Below are 20119 nucleotides of genomic sequence, written 5' to 3'. Positions count from 1 at the left end.
AAGCAATATGATGAAATCATGCTCACTCTTGCACCTGAAGTCCCCTCTATGGTACATAATTTTCCTGGGCTGGGGAAACAGTATATGGGGGTGGAAGGCACAGTGCCACTCCAAGCTATTTAGCCATCAACCCTTTACACCCTGGCAGCTTATGCCAGTCACTTTAGATTCATGCTGCATGGGTATATTGTGAAAAAACTGGTGGCACACTCAATGCCTACAGCACATTGCAGACATTATTGACACCAATGGTTAGCTTTGTGTGAGTCACTGCTAATGAAGGCTGCTTTGCAAACACCTACTTCGAGGTCTGAGACAACAGGTAGTGATTAGCTCAGAATTTCCAGCCCTAACTTTGGGATTAAAAAAAAAAAAAAATCTACAGATAGCTGTCTCTCAGTCACCACTGTCTGAAAACATGAGGGAATCAGGACCAGCCATTCTGTCCCTCTCCCCACTCCCAGTACTCCCACATCTTCAAGACAGGCACGCTGAAAGCACCCCAGGAGAAAGGTGTGTCTGATCTGACTGGGTTACAAGCATCTGACACGAGCCCAGGCTCCAAGAATCATTATCAATGCTTTGTTTCCTGAGCAAGTATTACAATGGAGCTTTAGGACCTGTGCTAGAGCAGCAGAGGCTGCACAGAAATGGTACGTGCCTTCCATGGATTAGCATGCTTTTGTCTCAGTGCAATCAGGCAAAGGTGTTAGCTGTGTGTACACCCAAGTGCAAGCACACACCAATTTCTAATTATTTTGCTCTATTACTTGCACTGAGAAGTTGTCAGCACATCCTAAAAATAAGGATGTTGTTTGGTCTGCCTACTCAGGAGACAAGCACAGCAAGACGTAGCACTTAAAAAAATAATACCCCAAACCAACCTTCCATGACTCCCTTCTGCATCAGAGAAGCTCCTCAGCTCAACTGATGTTAGCTGACTCACAACGTAATCATCATGTCAGCAGTACAGAACACACAGCAAAGATGATCAGCTCAAGTTGTACTTTTTATTTTCAGGATTAAAACCCCCCATGATATAAAGCAGAAAAAACAGATGTAAACCTCAAATTTATCTGCAATTCAGATGAGGTATCCTGGTTTCACAAAACTGATTCACACGGGTGGGTAAAGCACAAACTGCCAAAAGAAGACAAACTGCACAAAATAAATACTGAGAATTGGTAATTCTTCTTCACCTGGCCCCCTCTGCACCCTTCCACAGTATAAATAGTAATAAAAAAATCCATCTGGAAAATACATTTGACATTGAGAAAAAACAAAGAATCTTCTAAATTATCTTTATATAGGATGTGCTGATCAACATTTCTTTCAAAATTAAGAATACACTACAGTTCAATGTAAATGGTATGACAGGTCTAACAAAGGGTAAGAGAAGTACTATTTAAATGGACAACACACAATGCATAAATATTCAGGGATACAAAATGTAAGCAGATTCAGCATACAGTTCTAAAGTTGACAGTCCTATTCCAGTCCCTACAATTAACAGTTTACTTGGTAAGACTTTTAGAGAAATAAATATGCATAGAGAAGTAAACACACTTCAACAGAACAGATGTATTGAATTAGTGGGACTGATATTTTAAATGCAAAATAGAGACTGATTTAACAACCTAAACCAAAGAGCTGATAGGATTACCATTAAAGGTGTCATTAAGTAAATCATCATACTCTTACCACAGTTAGTCCTACATATAATGTGCCCAGCATAAAATTGATTTGCTTTTTACCATATGCTCTGGCTCTTCTACCCATCTGTTGAGCTGAAACCAAAGCTGGAATAAGAATTTGTCAAAGAAGGAAAAAAAAAAAAATCTTACTTTTCATTGCCAAAAGGATTTCATTTAAACGTGATCTATACTTCAAACAATTTTTTGAATAAGTTCTGTTCCCCACATTAGACAAGTTCTCCGTGCTTTAACAAGCATTGAAAATTTGCCTCAAGTTTTGTCCCAAACAGTGGTCCTCTGACCAAAAAATTTGCTTATTAGGGTTTGGTAACTATGTGTTCAAGTCAAGATGAAAGTCTTACAAAAACAGCATATGGATGTCATATTAAATACTGCATATTCAAGTAAACCTCAAGTCACACATGCTCAGTAAGACTTCCATAGGCAACCCAATTTAAATCAAAATATCAATGATTTCTATCTCTTTATCTATCTAAGCCCTAAATCTTGGTCTGCTTGATGATGCATCAATGATCTCTGACTCCTGAGACAGGTACACAAAGAAATTATTTCCAAAGGCTTAGTCAGATGAGAACAGATAAGCATGTTGAGAGAAGCTCTATTCCTGTTTGAGCCAAAATCCCTGCTTGAAAGTGTTTTTCAACCTCACAGTGCTTTTAAACTCCAACATTGAGGAGCAACAACAGCAAAACCCAGCATGTGTTAGGAGCAAAGCAACCATTTCCCTATTATTCTTTCCTCCAAAGAGGCTTTTTAACAGAGTATGAGCAGTCAGCATTCTACTCCGAATCACATAATTGTTAAGCTTGGACAAGAACTCCAAGACCATCAAGTCCATCACTGCTGTTTTCATTACTACAGTATATCCTCAAGTGCCATATCCACACAGTGTTGAACACTTCCAGAGATGATGACTCCATTTCCCTGAGCAGTTCTATACATTATGACAGTTGTCCCCAAGTAAAAGCCAACAGACTGTCAGTCTGCAAAATCCTTTTTGTTTTCACCTATAGGACATAGTAAGAGGCTAAAAACTCATAGATGCTCCATAACAAGCATTGGCTACTTCCCATCAGGGATACACACAGAGGTTTACTGTGCCTCAGATGTGCCCTTAAATTGCACATGGCAACCATCAGTGTGAGAAGAGGAATGCCACCAGTGTGCTTGGCATTCAGACACTGCACACCAGGCAGAGAAATAACAGTCATAAAACAGTGTATACAGTGTATACCTAACCTGAGTCTTTAATAACAAACCATATGCATATTTATTCAAGAATACACAGTTTAAGTACTTTGCCTCAAACAGCTGCTTGTATTCTGGCTTCTCCTCTCCCAGCACCTACCAAATGGTCAAGAGGTCAGAATAACTTCTGGGGAGGTTTTCTTCCCAGTCTGTTTAAAAGTGAACTCTACTGCTTTGGGGATATACAAGCAAGACTAAAACCACTGTATTCACCAGATGTGCATCTACATCAACAGTAAGAATTCTCTGCCTTCTCCTGTGCTCATACCCATCTTCATTCTCCTCAAGCTCACACATCCTGACCCTGCAGGCTGTTATTTGCTGATCTCAGGAGCAGAGTGCTCAGGGGTCAGACTTGGCCTCAGTGTGAGCTGCAGTGCTGTCACTCACCTGCCAGACCTGCTCCACTCTGCTGGAGTGGGCTCAGAACTGGGCTGAGCACTACCACACCTTCCATGTGGGCTCTGGATGCAAACTACTGCCCTACTTCCTTGATCCTCCCTTCCTGCCCAGCACACCTTTTAATTTTGTAACGCTGGAAAATAGAGTCCACAGCCCAAAGTCCAAGCCTAGATCAGCTCAATTTTGCAAAGCATGAGGAAGTCTGGATATGTTTTGGTGTTGAGTAAGCAAGATAAGCCCATTAATATGGATAGCTTTTCTCTGTGTAACAGAATAGATGAAAGGTAGTTCATATTGCTTGGGATGGTGTCTGACAACTCTAGGACCAGTTCTAAGCACCAGCATGAATGCTGCCCAGAGTAGCCAAGGGAGACATGTCAGACAAATGTTACCTGCCAATTGCCCAACTCACCAATTAAAACAGGTTCCTCTGGAACACTGGAAGCACACCACCAAGCACTGCTCTGAAATGACACAAAAGTCTCTTCTGACAGGCCAAACTCCCAGAAATGTTTCCCCTCACATACTTAAATCATTAATACTAAATCTATTTTCCATTTCTTTTCCCTCTGCTAACACTCTAAACACCCAGCATGTTTCAAGAGGCAAGAACTAACAGCCAATACATTAGAGAAACTTCTGAGTTTGCACTTAAAAAAACCCCAAAAACAAATCCCTGAGCCCATCCATCTCTATTCAAATAAATACAGCAGAAGGACTAATAACAGTCATTGTTTTTAACAATTACTGTGCATGCACCAAACAAATATTGGTTAAGCCAAATAAATCTCTTTTGAGGCATATATATGTATAGGTACAGCACAAAAAATATTAAGGGTCAAATACAAACATCATACTCACTTCACCTTGCTTTGTCTTCCAGTTCTAGATGGGAACCTTGCAAAAGTATTATTTCTGCCTCACTGGCATTCAAGCCAAGTTACAGAATCACAGAATATTCTGGGTTGGAAGGAACCCATAAGGGTCATGAATCCAGCTCTTAAATGATTGGCCCATACAGCCTTGGTGTTAACACCCAACTGAGCTCTGAGCGCCAAGACAATTTGCAGAAGAAAACCAACAAAACCAAATTCACATGGAGTTTCAGCTGGGACCACGAGTAAAGCAGCAGTAAAGTAAACATAAAATTCAGCTATTTTAAATAAATAGGAATTCTTTATTATTTAATAAATAGGAAAATCCAGGTATTTTAAATAAACTTGCAGACTGAACAGAACTGTCCAAAACAGGTTCTGATGGTTTCATCAACAAGAAAAAAAAAGTACCAAACCCAATTAAAACCTTCTGCTGTGGTTTTAAAAGGAAGTGTTAAACTAGAAACTTCAACATAGTTGCCAAACCCTGATTTTTATGACTTGTCCCCTTTCACTGAGACACAAGTGGAAAGACAATGAGTGACAAGCACTTCCCCCACCCCCAACTCCCTCTGAGAAACGATTCAGTTAAAAAATTCAAGGAACTCTAATGAAAGCCATGCAAACAACAGATAAATCAGATTACAGTCTGCTCTGAACTTGGCCAAGGTTCACATGGAAGGTTTGCAAACCTTTACATTTCTCCTGAGTTGTGACAAGCAAAGAAATAAGGTTGGGATTTTTCACAGCTGTCAAACCATGATGGCGGATACAGAATAAAACAACAAAAGATATAACAAATCTGGAGATGAATTTTTCCTTTGAATTAAATATGTAAAAGACAATCCATTCTATAATAAATAAGCTTAGACATAAATACAAATTCATAATCAGGAATAATTAGTGCACCAATAGTTTCTTCGGGAAGATGATTGAGCAGAGAAGTATCTGCTAATCAGTCCCTTTTGTGCTTTTTAAAAAAACAGCAATAAATCAGACCATAGGATACTATCAGCTAGTAAATTAAGTGCTGATAAGTACCAACATATGATTGCATTGGCTCAAACATACATGGTCACAATTTCATTGTGAACCAGCACAAAAATAAGTGTGACTAAAGAAAGAAGCAGTACTAACACCTACCTGTGCTTGTGTGATTATTGCTTACTCTGTCACAAGCAGGTGAAGGCTGAAGAAATTTTTTAACAGGTGTGGCTCTCTATCTAAAAGCACAGTTTTCAGGTCTGACTGCAGAATTCACCATCCCATTAGAAATCACAGTGATCCAATATTTGGACTTTGAGCAGTCCATGCCACCTCCAGTTCTCTGAATATCAAGCAAACCCCACTTGGCCCACCTCCTTCCAGAGAAGGGCTGCCTGGGTGACAGACTTTTCCCAAAGAAAATCTGATGGATTAAAAAACCCCAAGTGACCAAGAGATAAAGAGAAAGGTTCTGCTGTAGTTTCCTAAGTGTCCCAGGAATTCAGGAAAATGAATCCTATATGTCACAGGAAACAGGAATTCAGACTTGAGTTGTAATCCTCAAAATTTGAAGACTGAAATATTCTCCAAATTAATGTCAAAAAAATATACTTAAGCACAGTTGCAACTAATTTATTGAAGTAATAATGTAAAATAAAGAGGTCAGGAAGAAAAATTGTGCTAAGCTTTCATCTCTCAGGCCCAAAGGACAGTTTGGATATTTAACACAGTGTTACCAGCTTCCCCCTGAACAACAGCAGCATTGTCTCTTCAAGTAAGTCAGAGGTAGTGTCTAAAAGAGCATAATGAACAGCAGCAGCCTCCAGCTGAGCCCAGCTATGCCAGAGGTGGCCCAAGAACAATGCCATGGGATCAGCAGTGATCCCTGGAGTGAGCCCTGGCCATGGGAAGCGGGCAGGATGCACACACAGGGGTGCTGGGAGGGCGGTCACCAAGGAGATGTGTGCCACAATGGGGTTCATCTGCTCCAGAGGCCAGCCCCTGTCAGCAGCAGATGTGTGCACAGCTCAGCCAGACACAGCACACACAGACACAGCAGCACACACACAGCACTCGGCTCACTCAGTCCACAGACGCCAGGAGAAGGGACCTGGCTGTATGTGATGTTTAACCACGTTTCCTAAAGGAAACTTTTCTTCATAAAGAGAGATTACAACAGGTTTCACTTGACAAGTAAAACATTAAGCATAGTTCAAAGATGTCCACTAAGGAGCACACATGGAACACAGCAATCAGGATTTAAGTTGCAGATTCGTTCTCTTCCAAAAGGAGGTCGTTCAGTGCAATAACTGTAGCAGCAAAATCAACCAGCTCCACAAAGTCTGATGTAATTATGTTAACACCCATAACACCAGGCTTCTGTGCTTTCACCCAGTTCAAAATCATGGGCAGATTCCTAAAGAAATTGAAAAAAAGAAAATTAAACACTTTAAAAGAGGCACTTTTCTATACATACTCTATTCATTTCAAATACAACATGCTGTTTACAAAATATATTATCTCATATTTGTGATCAGGGCTGTCACCCTAAATAAAACTGGCTAATGAGTGGTCATTAACTGTCAAACAGACATATTGATCAGTCATCAATCCCAGCTAGCAGGCATACAAAACCCCTCTATATTCACTGGGTAGTCTGTGCTTCAGGATTTAGCACTGCACAATTTTCTCCACTGTAGTTTGTTTTCACCCAAGTACATGTTAAGTCAAATGCTCAATTTCACAGCAGACCAGTGTGACACAAAGGTTATACATGGCCCAAGATGCTCCCTTCCCCTTCTCTGCCTCAAAAAAAGTTGTTGGAGGCAGCACATTGCATTTCTCCCAACCTCTCTCCAGCCTCCAGACCCACTCAGAGCAATGGGGTCAGGGAAACCAAATGTAGAATGAGAAGCTGTCAGCTCCATAGGGGTTGAACAGCCTGCTACACATCACTATAACTAGATAAAGGAGAGGTGTGTCAGGAACTGAGTTAAATTGAGTTAGAAATTCTACCATGGGGAGAAATAAAGTCTTTCTTGGACAAGAGTGCAAGTCAGGAGTCTGCACCAGCTTTCTTGCACTCTAACAAGAAACACCACACTTTTCAGCAATTAGACACAAATGGCTATATATGTTAGCATTAATTAGATTAGTGCTGTAACATGCATACATTATTTGAGAAGATGGTAGGCTAGAAAAATAGCTGACAGGGTGATGAAGACAAAAAAGCAAACCAAAAAATTTAAAAACACTTCACTCCTGTTGCATCAGGACAATAAAAAAACTTATCAAGAACTATGAATGATGGGGTTAATTACTGCCAAGGGACACACCAGACTTCAGCCAGCTAAGTGTGACTTGTTGCAAGCCTCCTTTAGCAAGAGCTGAGTACATTTAAATATTCAAATCCAGGGCAAAATTTCCATGCAAGAAGGCAGGCATCTACATAAAACTGCGAGGAGAGATTTGCATATCAGCTAGCTTGTGCAAATGCACACAAGTAATCATGCCTATGCAAAGAGCACACCTAGCTGCGACTTTCAGTCTAGTTGCAAACAAGTGGGAAGGATGAGGGAAAGGGATGGGGTGATGGCAGGCTTCCCGCTAAGCGTGGCTTAGAGCACAGATCCGTGCCAGGAGTGCCTCGAAATAGAGCTGCTCGCCCATTCCACGAAATGCAGCGATCCCTGGGTGGTTTTGTGCCAGGAATTCCGCCGGGCCCGGCGCTCGCGGGCTCCCAGCGCCACCTGGTGCTGGTGTTAAAAATCACCGGCACTCTGTGCTAATCAAAGCAAAACCCTCTTACAGTGACCTTACTCATAGGAAAATTAATTGTACAATGGTCAGCAGTATTAAAAAAAGTCAAACGGTAAATCTAATTTTTGGGAAACCTCTCCCCACAGCCCCCTTAAAATACAAGGTAAAATACCGCCCTATGTCATACATCTCTGGCCCTTACTGAAATTACTGAGACATTTGTATGGACAAATGCAAAACTAAGTCCAGAAATCAGCAGTTTTCCTCCGTGGCACAAGCTTTTTTCACCCCCTCCCACCTCCCCCGCAAATCCAACTTCAGCCAGTTTGAAATGAATTACTGGTTTGAAGCCACACATCCATCCTACATTTTATGAAATCATATCACATTCAGAAAAAGTTCCAATTACCAGGAAACACACATATACCCTGATGCTTTATTATTTGCGCTAATTCCTTATTTTTAATGATTGCAAATATCTCTGATGAACAGTACTGAGCAACACTGCAGCCTTTCAGCAACCCTGAGCAAACACTTCCTAGTTTCCTTCTTGCTCAGTGCCTCTTTCAACATGAGACATGTTAAATAAAGAACTAAGACAATCAAGATAAGTCCTTACCTATGAACAAGTGTGTTCTTCAGACCACGAATTAGATGCCGTGCGATTGTTTTCACTCGAGGGGTGAGAATTGCCTGAGATACGTGGAAAGTCCCATAACGACTTCGTTCCCCAAGTGTGGTCTCCAGGAACTGCAGCAGTTTGTGCACATTAGTTGTATTAGCCCACGGTGCTGGCATTTTATTACCTGGCCACAGGAAGGGATATTCCTGATACAAAGGGTGATGGTAAAATATGAGAACCTAAGAGAAAAAAAAAAAAAAAAAAAAAAGAAAAAAAAAAAGAAAATCAAACAAAAACCCACAAACCAAAACAAAAATCAAAAATCACAATTTGTTCATACAGTATTGCTGCAGCTAGCATAGCAGTGAAGAGGACCAAGCAAAAAAGTTGCTCTTGAGTCATGAGTGTCAGTATATTTGTTGCACTACTGACATAGGAGATGGGAGATAATTTTGTTCAGCTTTGAGGACAGGATTGCTTCAGGCTTTGTGGGTCATCAGTTTAAAATGACAAAGTTGCCTTTGTCATTTAAAGAGCTCAGCGTGAAGCACTGCAACTTCTTAATGCCAGAAAATACTGTATCTATAATCGAAGTTAAGGATTTTACCAGTCTTGCCATCTTCTGAATACCTCCTTCTAAGAGGGCAAAGCGTGCTGGGCTGATTGGCACATGACTGACATACTGGCACAGTGCTCACACTTGCTGCATGAGAAACCAAAGCCAGTCCTGCTGTCAGCAAAACTGTCAAATCCAAAATAAATATTTTTTACTTTGTAAGGTGCTTCTCTAAGCACAAAAAGGCAATGTTTTTTACAAACACCCACACTTAAAAAAGATTCATCTTGAAGCTTAACACTGACAGCACTAGTTCAGAACAAATTCCTCAAAGCCTCATTTCCAGTTTAAGAATTATATGCTGCTGCTGAAAGCCTTTTCTGGTCTCAGTTTTTGTGTATCTAGGGGAGCAGTTACCAAGGAGAAGAGGCATTAACATCACCTCTGCAGATCTGGATGGCTGCAAAGGAGGTAAGAAATTCAGTCCACACCTTAGTCGTGCTAAAGCTTATATGCTTCACACTGGCCAGAAAGACAACAGTTAATCAAATCCTCACCGACACAAGTCTGCATTATGTGCCCTTCCACAAGAGAAAACCCTTTGTAAGGAGCACAAGGCTCCAAGGACACTGTAGTTTAATTATTTAACAATGTGCTTGGGAGCAGGATATACTGGCCACACCATGGATGAGGGGATACATAGCTATATGTAAATGGAGGCAAGCATGCACACTACATAGAGGAGGCCCTAGTGGGCTTTAACTTGACCATCAGCAGCATCTTTGGTCTAACATCTTTGAGTGGGAGCTACACCAGGCTTATCTCTTTAGAATCTTAACATTTTGGGTTTGAAAAACATTAAACATCCTTTCCCTACCTGGTGTTTCTTCTTCCACATGTACAGTAACGTCACATATTCTACACATTCAACACAACAAAGTTTGGATTCAAATGCTGAGCGGATCCTGCTAATCAAGAAGTGGTGATGGCTGTCATCCATGGCATAGAAATGATTGAAATCCAAGAAGATTACTTCCTTGGGGTGCTGCTCAAGAAAACTGTTCATCTCCTTCAGGCCATCCCATACTTTGATACCAAACAAGCCATGTATGAAGTAAATCTCTTGTTCTATTTCCCCAGGTTTGGAAGAGACACGAAGATCAAAGTAGCGGATCCCGCCTTCCAACTGCTCTTTGAAAGTCAAATTTTGAGTCACTGACCATTTCTTCATGATCTTTCTAACCAAAGAAATTCTGGCCAAACGTTTGATGGCTTTTGCTTGGTCTGGTCCCACAGGAGATTTCTCATCAACCCAGTAGCTGAAAGAATCATGTGATCCTAGGAAAAAAGCCAAGAAAAATTAATTTTCAAAAAAGTGACTATCCCATAACACATGTGCCCTGAAAACTGAACAAAGTCCTACATGTGTGACAGGGGTGCAGAAACATTATGCTCATGTGTGAATCTTTCAGATTGTCCTTTACACCTTACTTTTCCTTGACAGTATAACAAGAGTTAAGCATAAGGTTCTCAGTTTGAACTACTTTCTTGCATGAGCTCCCAATTTCAATGTTCTCTGAGCAACACAAAACAAACATTTGTGGTAAAGGGAAACCCCCTTCTAACCTTCCTTCATTCCCTCCTTCACAAACTACAAATCAATCCCCAGAGCCTTCCCAGAGCCTGGTATATGACTGATCTAGGATGAGACTCCAGATTAATTTTAAAAATCTGAGACTTTAGTTCTACTTGGCATATCCAGCTGTAACCTTAGACACCAAACATCTTGGAACAGGTCTCTTTATTCACATAATGGACTGAGGGATCTGCATGTCAGCACATCTCACTTTAGCCCCGAGATGGCAGATAAATGATCAGTAGTTTGAACAGTGGGCAGTGACTGGCTGGACTTAGAGGTGGAACAATTCAACACACCACCAGTTAAAGTGTGGATATATACCAAGCTCATGATAAACAAATCCATGAACATGTCTTTTACCTGGCATGCTTCTCAGTGACCATAGAAAATTCATCAAAAAAGTACAACCAACAATTATAATCACCAGTCCCTACCAAAATAATGCACATGCTCCTGTAACACAATCTGTACCTTAGCAGAGAAACTGCATCTCCAATATAAAATTTTTGCTTACTAGGAAAACCTCCAATTGAAAATTCAGTAGTAAATAGGAAAAAACCTGAGAAGTAACAAAGCTCCAAAAAAAAAAAAAAAAAAAAAATTCAGAGTCAATGAAATATCCCTACCTTAGCCAAATCAGTAACAGAACAAAGAGTGAAAAGGCAGTGTTTTTTGGTCTGCACTGTACCAGAACAGCATAAAGCAAAGACTGGCAGAAGCTGATCCACAACAGACTAGAGTTTACCAAGGATTTGTGATCACTTGTACCAGGCACCAGCAATCTAACCAAGATGCTGTAGCTGCTCCAGGCTCACCTTCCTTGTGAAGCTCCAGCCAGCAAAAACATTATTAGGAGCTCCAACAGCCCTTGCTACCCTTTGTCTTCAGGACAGGAGAAGAGAGTTTGCCCATTACGCCAAACTCTGCTGAAGTGCAGAGAAAGCATCTTCACTCAAGCAGCTCATTTTCCAGCTGCCCCAGGGTACAGTGACAGGCACCATGCTGCTGGCACCTGTGTTTTACATTCCTGCATGCTTGTCCCTGATTCTAGGACTATGCTCTTCTCAAATTTCCTCCTCTACCTCAGTCTGCAACTCTTTGAAATCCCAATCTCAAGATAACATTTGAGGCGTTCACAATCTCCTTTATCCAAACCTTTTATTCATGTACCAGTGCCCACTTGAACACTGATGCATTTTTTGTGATGCAAGATCAGAGATCCAAACAAGATTATGATCTTAATTGGATTATCTTGGCATCTTTAATCCAGATGAAAGAACAGACTGTGCACAAACTAAACATCACTTCTCAATAACCTTAAATGCACTCCTTTTCCATGGATTTTAACTAGTTCAAAACCAGTGAACAGGTAGTGTGAAGGTTTGTTTTCAAGCTTTACAAATGAATGCTAAAACTAATTCTGACCAATTCTTCATGAATTCTTCACAGCATTTGTACAAGTGGGTCTCTGTTATGGCTTGCTGTTCAGTCTCCTAGACAGAAGTGAGAAGTGCCACAGATGCCATCTTAAGCAACTTTTTAGTACTGTCCCAGTAAACAACATCACAAAGTGGCCATCAGTTGTGGAGCAACACCTGGATTTTTTTTCTCTGTCTCCAAAAATGCAACCCCAAACAAAATCCAGGAGCAAACATCTAGTGAAGACATTTCAGAAGCCATATGATGCTTCAAACTGTAGTTTACAGATATTTGAGTTTCATCTACCTCCCTGTACAGCAGAGTGAGTCATTCAAGCTTCTACAATATTTGGAAAGTACTTAAAGTAGACTTTAATCACAAGGGCCTTGCCTTCTGCCCGGGAATTAGTAGCTCTGCACAAATAAATTGTTCATTTGGTTGTGTTTTCTGTTCGTTTTTTTCCTAGTTCTTAATTCTATCAATTTTTATTTTTTCTTCTGTTTAGGTCACTGTAGAAGACAGTTTAACATCACAGATAATGACATAAGAAATATTTTCAAATTAACTAAGACAGTGCAGCATTCTTGAGACCTATAGGAGTCACTCACACCATTATGCTCCCTCAGATGATAAATCTCATTACAAAGGAATGAGAATTTTATCTTGCCACTGATATATTGTCATCACCTCAGAGCTAAGTAAATATGAACCAAAAACCAACGAATTTTCCTAATTGTGAAAATTCACTTTACAGCTACAAAAGTATTTCCTTTGCGGTTTGACACTTACAAGGCACTTTTAAGGATACAAAGAGCAAATTTTCTCCCTGCACTATCACAAACCAAATCCTATTTATAGGCTAGCACTAGAAAGCAGTATCAAAAAAGAAAAAAACCCAACCCAAACAAGTCACTACATTGCAACTTTTTCAACAGGTACTTTAAAAACTGCACTCCTTACCAGGAAACTGAACTATGTGTGACATGCTTCTATAGTTAGAGAAGATCTTATTAGCTCTTGCCCCATGGCTCTGCTAAAAGCCTAGGAAATGGAGCTTTCCTCCTACATCCAAGTCAACACATATACCTAGATATAATCAAGTAGAACATGAGTTGGAGCATTTGCAAAACATCTTCACTGTTGGTAGCATATCACCTTCTAAAGAGGGCAGGGGAGCATCACCAATTCTGTCGATCATTCTGTGATCAATACTGAGGCTGGAAATTGGGTCTTCAGTGGTCATTTAAAAAGGCCAATCAACAATAACTAGGCCAAACCTGGACCCACAGTGCTTTGACTCTGGTAAGGGTGAAAAAACCCCAAACTGAAATCCTGCAGCAACAGCACTGGATACTTGTGGGTCTGTGGGGTAACAGCAAGGTAAAGACCCACATCATCCACCAGGTCCCTCTTTAATTTAAGATCACTGTGATATACTACCAGCTCAGGCACTGCCTTTTAATATAGCTTAGCTGTGATGCTAAGTACATGCTAAGCTGATTGCATCATGATGTCAAAATAATCCCTGCTGTTCTTTGCTCTATCCCTAAACTCATAAAAAGTCTTGCTTGCTGATACATGTGATACAGCACGATTTCTTTTTGAAAAAGCATAACCTAAACCAACCCAAATCTGTAAAACTTCCCAGGCAAAGGGCAGAGCCTACATGGCAAGAGGGGAGCAGAGCAGCCCCACTTTGTCAGGAGCTCAGTGTAAGAGCTTGCTAAGCAGATTCTCAATTCATGTCTGACACAAGGACATGTGAAGGTACTTGGACACTGTGCAGTGACAGCAGCAAGGCTGGCAGTTCCTGGACAGAGCAAGAACCACAAAACTCTCATAGCAACACACACTCTAAAGTTTTTCCATGTGTAAAAAATCCCTCACCATCTGTTGTCCCCCACCACATAAATAATGTGCATTGCTGCAAATTATGCTGAGTACTTTTCTTGGGAATAAAGCAATCTCAAGAATTACTGAAGCAAGACATTTCACACTATAATTAACAATTTAAATATAAACAACGCCCTATTCAGTAAAGCTATTCCTTAAACCTTCTAATTGTGAACAAAGCAACTAACAAAGCCAGGTTTCCTCCATGGAGAAGCCAAAAGGCAGAGAAGAGCCAAGAAAATTTATCTTCATTGTCCTTTAGGTAAGGAGAGGCCAGAAGCCCAGCCTGAACCGCCTCAAAAGCACGTCCTTGCACGTGCAGAACATGGAATTACTGTACACAAAACCGGATTAGCATTCAGATAGCAAACCTTACTGAGCTGCTCTAGTGACATGGCATCAGACTGGTGCTCAGACCTTCCCAAAATCAAGTCAGGCACAGGAAATACAAGGAAGAGATGGTGATTTGCCAGTTGGTTCAAACTGGGTGAAGATGTGCAGCATGAAGCAGCAAGCATTAAATTTAATCATGAAAGAGACTGCACATTCAAAGACAAAAATTAGGGAACTGCTAATCAGCTGGCAGCTTTATTTCAGTTTCATTTCTTTCATCTGACAAAGACTGGCAGCTTCAAGGAAAGAAGTCACATGCCAACAAATACCCATATATTTAACTACCCAAAGCTGTATTATTGTTAGAATAATATTATATAGGCATCTTCCAGATGCCAGACTTAAAATGATGGACAGACCTCTTAACTTTATCCCAGTAATTGCAACTGTGGATTAAATTTCATTCATATCTTTAAGCTTATTTTTTTCTGCTTATACTAATTCCTCAAATTAATTTTATGTTAAACAGCTCAGTTTTCAATTCAATTTATATGTTAAATAGATTGTATTTCACTGTTCAGGATGACTTCTTGTTGAAGCCCTCGTGCTAATTGTTAGACAGCAGCCTTTTACCATCACATCTGCAGCAAAATCTAACTTCCCAGTGTGCTCATTTGTCATGCTACTTACAGATAGTCAAAGTAACCCATGGTGGAGCTGAAAGAAAAGAAACTCATCAACAGAATGTTATCGAGCCTCCAATGTCAACAAATACCAGCTACAGCTGTTCACTCTCCTGACCAGTGGCAGAACTCAGGAAACAGCACAAAGCTGAGTTGGGAGGCTTACCCTGGATCTTGGAAAAAGGTTCTTCACTCCTGTGGTGGCTAAACAGTGGAACAGGGAAGTGGGCACAGCACTGACCAAGTTCAAGGAGTGTTTGGATAATGCTCTCAGGCACAGGGTGTGACTCTTGGGGGTGTCCTGGGCAGGGCCAGCAGTTGGACTTGATGATCCTGTGGGTCCCTTCCAGCATGTTCTATGATTCTATACTATTTGGTAATATATTTTGTTTCCATAGAATACTTCCTGCAAATAGGTCTGCAGCAGAGGGACTGGCATTAGCATCACACCACCAACCCCTTGTAAATTTACCTTCATGGAACATTAAAAATATGATTGTACAGCATGTAAAGCACAGAGATCTTCCAACATAGAACATTACGTGTGCACTGCCAATCACTCAAAAACAAGACAAAAAGTCATGGGGTTTTTTGGATACAAGCATGTCTCAGCATACTGCAAGCCTCCCTGGCTCCAAGGCTGTGACTAGTCAGAAGCAGCAGCTCAAAACACCTCCTGCAAACATGTGGCCAACCAAGAAGCAATAAATGAAAGCACAAGGGCACACAAGTGTGCTGTGAGTAAGCTTAAACAGATCTGAATAAGTTGGATTGATCTTTATATGAATAGAATACTAACAGGACAAAAATTGCAAGAAACATGAAGTTAAAAAGCAAGGTCAAAAAACCATACCTGTCCCTTAGAAGCATTACAGGGTCACTTCTGACCAAAGAATCACCCAAGCTGTGGTGACACTAACCTTCTTAGCACAAGCTCTGCTTACTAGGCAAAGTACATTCCCCACACGTTACAAACCACTGCACATGACACAGCACAGCAGGCATCACACAGCCAAGATGGGCAGAAGAACAGGAACCAAGCTCCAAAAACACAGGATGTAAGTGCTGGTGACTCAAGGCTATCCCACTGATGTTCTTTTAAATCAGATGTCCTGTGTGTGCCAAAACTGAGGGAAAAACAGGATAAGAAAAGTGCCTTTCAAAGTCTAGAAGTCCTCAGGATTCAGGTCATTAACAATCCAGATTTTCTTATTAGAAGATTAACATCTTAAAAGTTCATCACTAATGAAAAGCAAATCAAATAGTTCATACTAACCTGTCCAGCAAAAGGAGATGAGGCAGAGATAAGAAACATTCTATTGATAATCAATTATCTATAACTACAGAGATGAGTATATTTTAAGAAACTTGCAAGAATCCTTTAGATATTCTTCATGCAGTTCCATTAAGAAAGACAAATCCTAGTACAGACCAAATCCTCTTAGGAAAACTCCCTCTATCCAAGAACTACCCTGATTTCCCCTGATGCCCCTTTCAGCCAATGCAACGGGATGCAAGAGCTTAAAGACAACCTACAAATGTCAGACACAATGTCACAGAGTAGTTTGCTTTTCTTCCCAGACAAAATAAATCCTTTTGGCACTGGTTGGAGTTACTGCCATTGAAAGTTAAGGTCGTTTAGCAATGATTTCTCATTTATCAACAATCTCAGCTGTCTGCAGTGGCAATGCAAGAAAGATGCAGCATGTCTCTACAATTTCAAAGCCTGACTGGATCCACATGCTCAAAAAGGAAAAAATTCCTTCAGCTGAGAGTCCTAAACTCCTCTTTTGTCACCACTCAGAACCGAGCGGACCAAGGGTTCATTCTCTTCTGAGAAAGCCATAGAGAAATTTTTATTACATTGTACTTTTCCCTCTTTTAGCATCTCTGTTGGAGAAGCAGGCAAACAAAGTTTCACAACATGGAAGAAGAGCAACCATTAATATCACCATTACGACTAGTTTTCTCCATTGGAAGTAAAACTTTGGCACGTTCTGCACTCCTTTACATCTCTCCTTGGAGATCAGTGAACAGTCAAGTTGAAGACACTTCACCAGACACACTTAAGTCCCCCTCTAGGGTACAGATTTTAATAAGTCACAGGAAGAAATTTTTTCCAGAAAAGACCAAATTAATTAGGACCTTCGTATACTGTCTGAAGAAAATTTTGTGGCTTTTCAAGAGCAATTTGGTTTTGGCTAAACAGATGACAGAAGTTCTTTAAAAGGAGAAGCCCTAATACTGGCTTTCCAGGGGAACTCCTGCACAGACACAGTGTCTGCCAGACCAGTTCCCCACAGAGGGACATGCAAAAAGAATACTTTATTACTTAAGAACAGTGGAACAACTTCCATCAAATGTTCTCACCAGTGTAACAGTCCAGATAGCTTATTAGCCTCTCTAAAAATATTTGAGAGTTGCTGTTACAATCAAATAGCCTAACAATGTAATAAAGTAACTCGTCTTTTCAAAAAATTCTGCATTTACAAATAATACTCAACATCACTATACTTATGCAGACACTTTCTTCTAGTGATTACTATCTGATTCACTGGTAGACGCAAACTAAAATGAGAAGGAAAATAAAGCTTGGTGAATCAGAACATAAATCTTGTATTTCTTCCCTTTGAGCTTCAACACAACAGATGGCCAGTTCTGATGATTCAATGATCCTTTTAATGAGAACTCCAATGGAATACTGTTTGGGAGGAGGACGCAGCCTCAAGGTCACCACCACTCCTATCAGCATGCACGGCCCATGAACAAATAAACAAGAAAATTTTGTGTTCCATTTCTACATGGAGAAATAAGAAAAATAGCAGATGCAGATCAAAAGACGACAAAGGAAAATAGTAAGTATCACAGCTGTGATTTCATTAAATTCTTTAATGTAAATCAGCTTGAGATTAAACAAGCACTATACAATACCCTGCCAAGGGTCTTGTCCACGATCAAAATGTTTAAGGTTTCATTTTTAAACCCACATCAAAAGAGGATTACTGGAATATAATTAAGAGAAAACCCTCTAGACTTTCACACAAGGTCAGCACTTGTTGAAGGTGGTTATTTTTGTTGACTATACTGCATGCTTGTGAAGTTGATGACATTTTAGTTACTTGATATTTGGCAATTTTTCATTGCAAAAGATCCCTTCTCTCATGGCATTGCCCAGGAAACCTCATCTCTTTTCCTAGCATATGACTATATTGGTTTAGCATTTTGGCCAGAGTTTTTCACAACAGAAATAACAGAAAAGCCCAAATGTGGGAACTGATCACACACAAGCTTTGGAGAAGGGCCTTAACTCTTTCAAAGTCTCTCTTCCTTTGAGCAGAGTTAAATAATCATGTAAACAGCCCATAAATCTCAAGAACACCCATCTTCAACATTATTTGCTTGCTACCAGGCCTGAGGAAAGAATCACCTTCTCTAGCATCAAACAAGGTGTTTCACACCATTATTTAATAGCTCATGGAACCATAGAATAATGTAGCTTTAAAAGGATCCTCAGAAGTCACAGCTACATTTTCTAAAGCTAGTGAAAACAAGCTGCTCTGAAAGCAAAAGGTTTGCAACACCAAAATCCTACTTTGGCAAAATAATCATTGGACTAAAATAATAGTAATAAAAAACCCCAAAAATCTACCCAAAATAACTTTTGCCTGCTTGCAGGTTGCATAAGGCATATACAGGAAAGTGGTAGGGAGAGACATCAACCTTGATCACAAATAAACACGTACTGCAAGCTTTTTTTAAAAAAAGAAGCATTGCCCATTCTAAAAGCATCATGGCATTACTGAAACAACCAGTTTCAGTAATTTACTTGGTTTCTCTGCTGCAACACTGGTTGCACGATGTTTGCAAGTGACAGCAGCATTGCCCCCAATCATAACATTCTGCATAGTTTCAACAAGAAGTTGATTTATGAGTTTGCTACATCCAGTCTTTCTTTAAAGACCTCCAGGGATAGTGACTCCATCACCTCCCTGGGCAGCCCCATACAAAGTCTAATCACCCTTCCTGTGAATAAACTCCTCCTAATGCCCATCCTGAACCTCCCCAGACACAACTTGAGACTGTATGAATGCCACAACAGATATCCAAAGCGCCGGGGACAAACGAAAGCACTAAAATGACAGAGTGTAACCATCAGAAGGAGCTACAGCAACCACCTCTAAAATCTTCCCTATTGACATTTGCAAGGAGGAATATTTTTTTTGCCCTTTAGAGACAGAAAGCCAGCATTAGTAAATTTTAGGTCATCTGTTGCTGTTGTCATCTGGAAGCTTATCTAGCTGTAAAGCAGGCTATAAAATCTTCCCTATTGACATTTGCAAGGAGGAATATTTTTTTTTCCCTTTAGAGACAGAAAGCCAGCATTAGTAAATTTTAGGTCATCTGTTGCTGTTGTCATCTAGAAGCTTATCTAGCTGTAAAGCAGGCTATGAAAGACATGCTATATAATGGTCTGGGGTGGGAGGGAGCCTGAAGATCCCACAGTTCCAGCTCCCTGATACGAGCAGGAACACTCCCGACCAGAGCAGGGCTGTTTCTCAGCAGAACCTGCATTTGATAAATCTCCAGTTGTTGGCTCAACGCAGCCAAGCCTTCCTTCTTACCCGATTTTTGCCTCAAAGCACCCGCGAACGCTCAGCACGGCCGCCAGCCGCCACAACCGCCTTTTCTACAGCGGCGAAAGCAGCAGGTCAGCGGCATTTAAGGGAGATTAAACCCGCCATTCCCTGTGCGATGGACAGCGCTCCTCTCAGCCTCAGCGCTCCATTACGGGGGACCCTTCATTACGCCGGCTACCCCACCACCGCCCCGTCCCACCGCCCTACCCGGGATGGCGAGGTTGGAGAGCGGCAGGGAGCGCAGGGCGGGCGGCAGCGAGCCCATCCAGTCGGCGTTGCCGTCGGCCATGGCCGCGGGGCTCCGCGCCGCCGGCGCTCCCTCACGGAGCCGGGCCGGGCCCGCCGCCACCCGC

General features: G+C 41.0%; 1 protein-coding gene across 2 annotated transcripts; it reads right to left on the bottom strand.

The window, feature by feature from the left end:
- Positions 1–996: 996 nt before the first annotated feature.
- On the bottom strand, positions 997–20119 carry PLCXD2 (phosphatidylinositol specific phospholipase C X domain containing 2). 2 transcript variants are annotated; one of them, XM_041719025.2, is made up of 4 exons: positions 19974–20119; positions 10040–10500; positions 8604–8845; positions 997–6641 (listed from the first exon to the last, which is right to left on the bottom strand). In XM_041719025.2, the coding sequence occupies exons 1-4, from the start codon at positions 20053–20055 to the stop codon at positions 6485–6487; spliced, it is 942 nt and encodes a 313-aa protein (XP_041574959.2). In that variant the 5' UTR covers positions 20056–20119; the 3' UTR covers positions 997–6484. The 2 variants fall into 2 exon arrangements, with proteins under 2 accessions (XP_041574959.2, XP_072772824.1); XM_072916723.1 differs by having other exon boundaries at positions 15296–20097.

The sequence above is a fragment of the Taeniopygia guttata genome, chromosome 1 (assembly GCF_048771995.1).
Source record: "Taeniopygia guttata chromosome 1, bTaeGut7.mat, whole genome shotgun sequence".
NCBI lineage: Eukaryota > Metazoa > Chordata > Aves > Passeriformes > Estrildidae > Taeniopygia > Taeniopygia guttata.
Note: the sequence above shows the minus strand (reverse complement) of the source record. Positions and strands in the feature narration are given on the sequence as shown.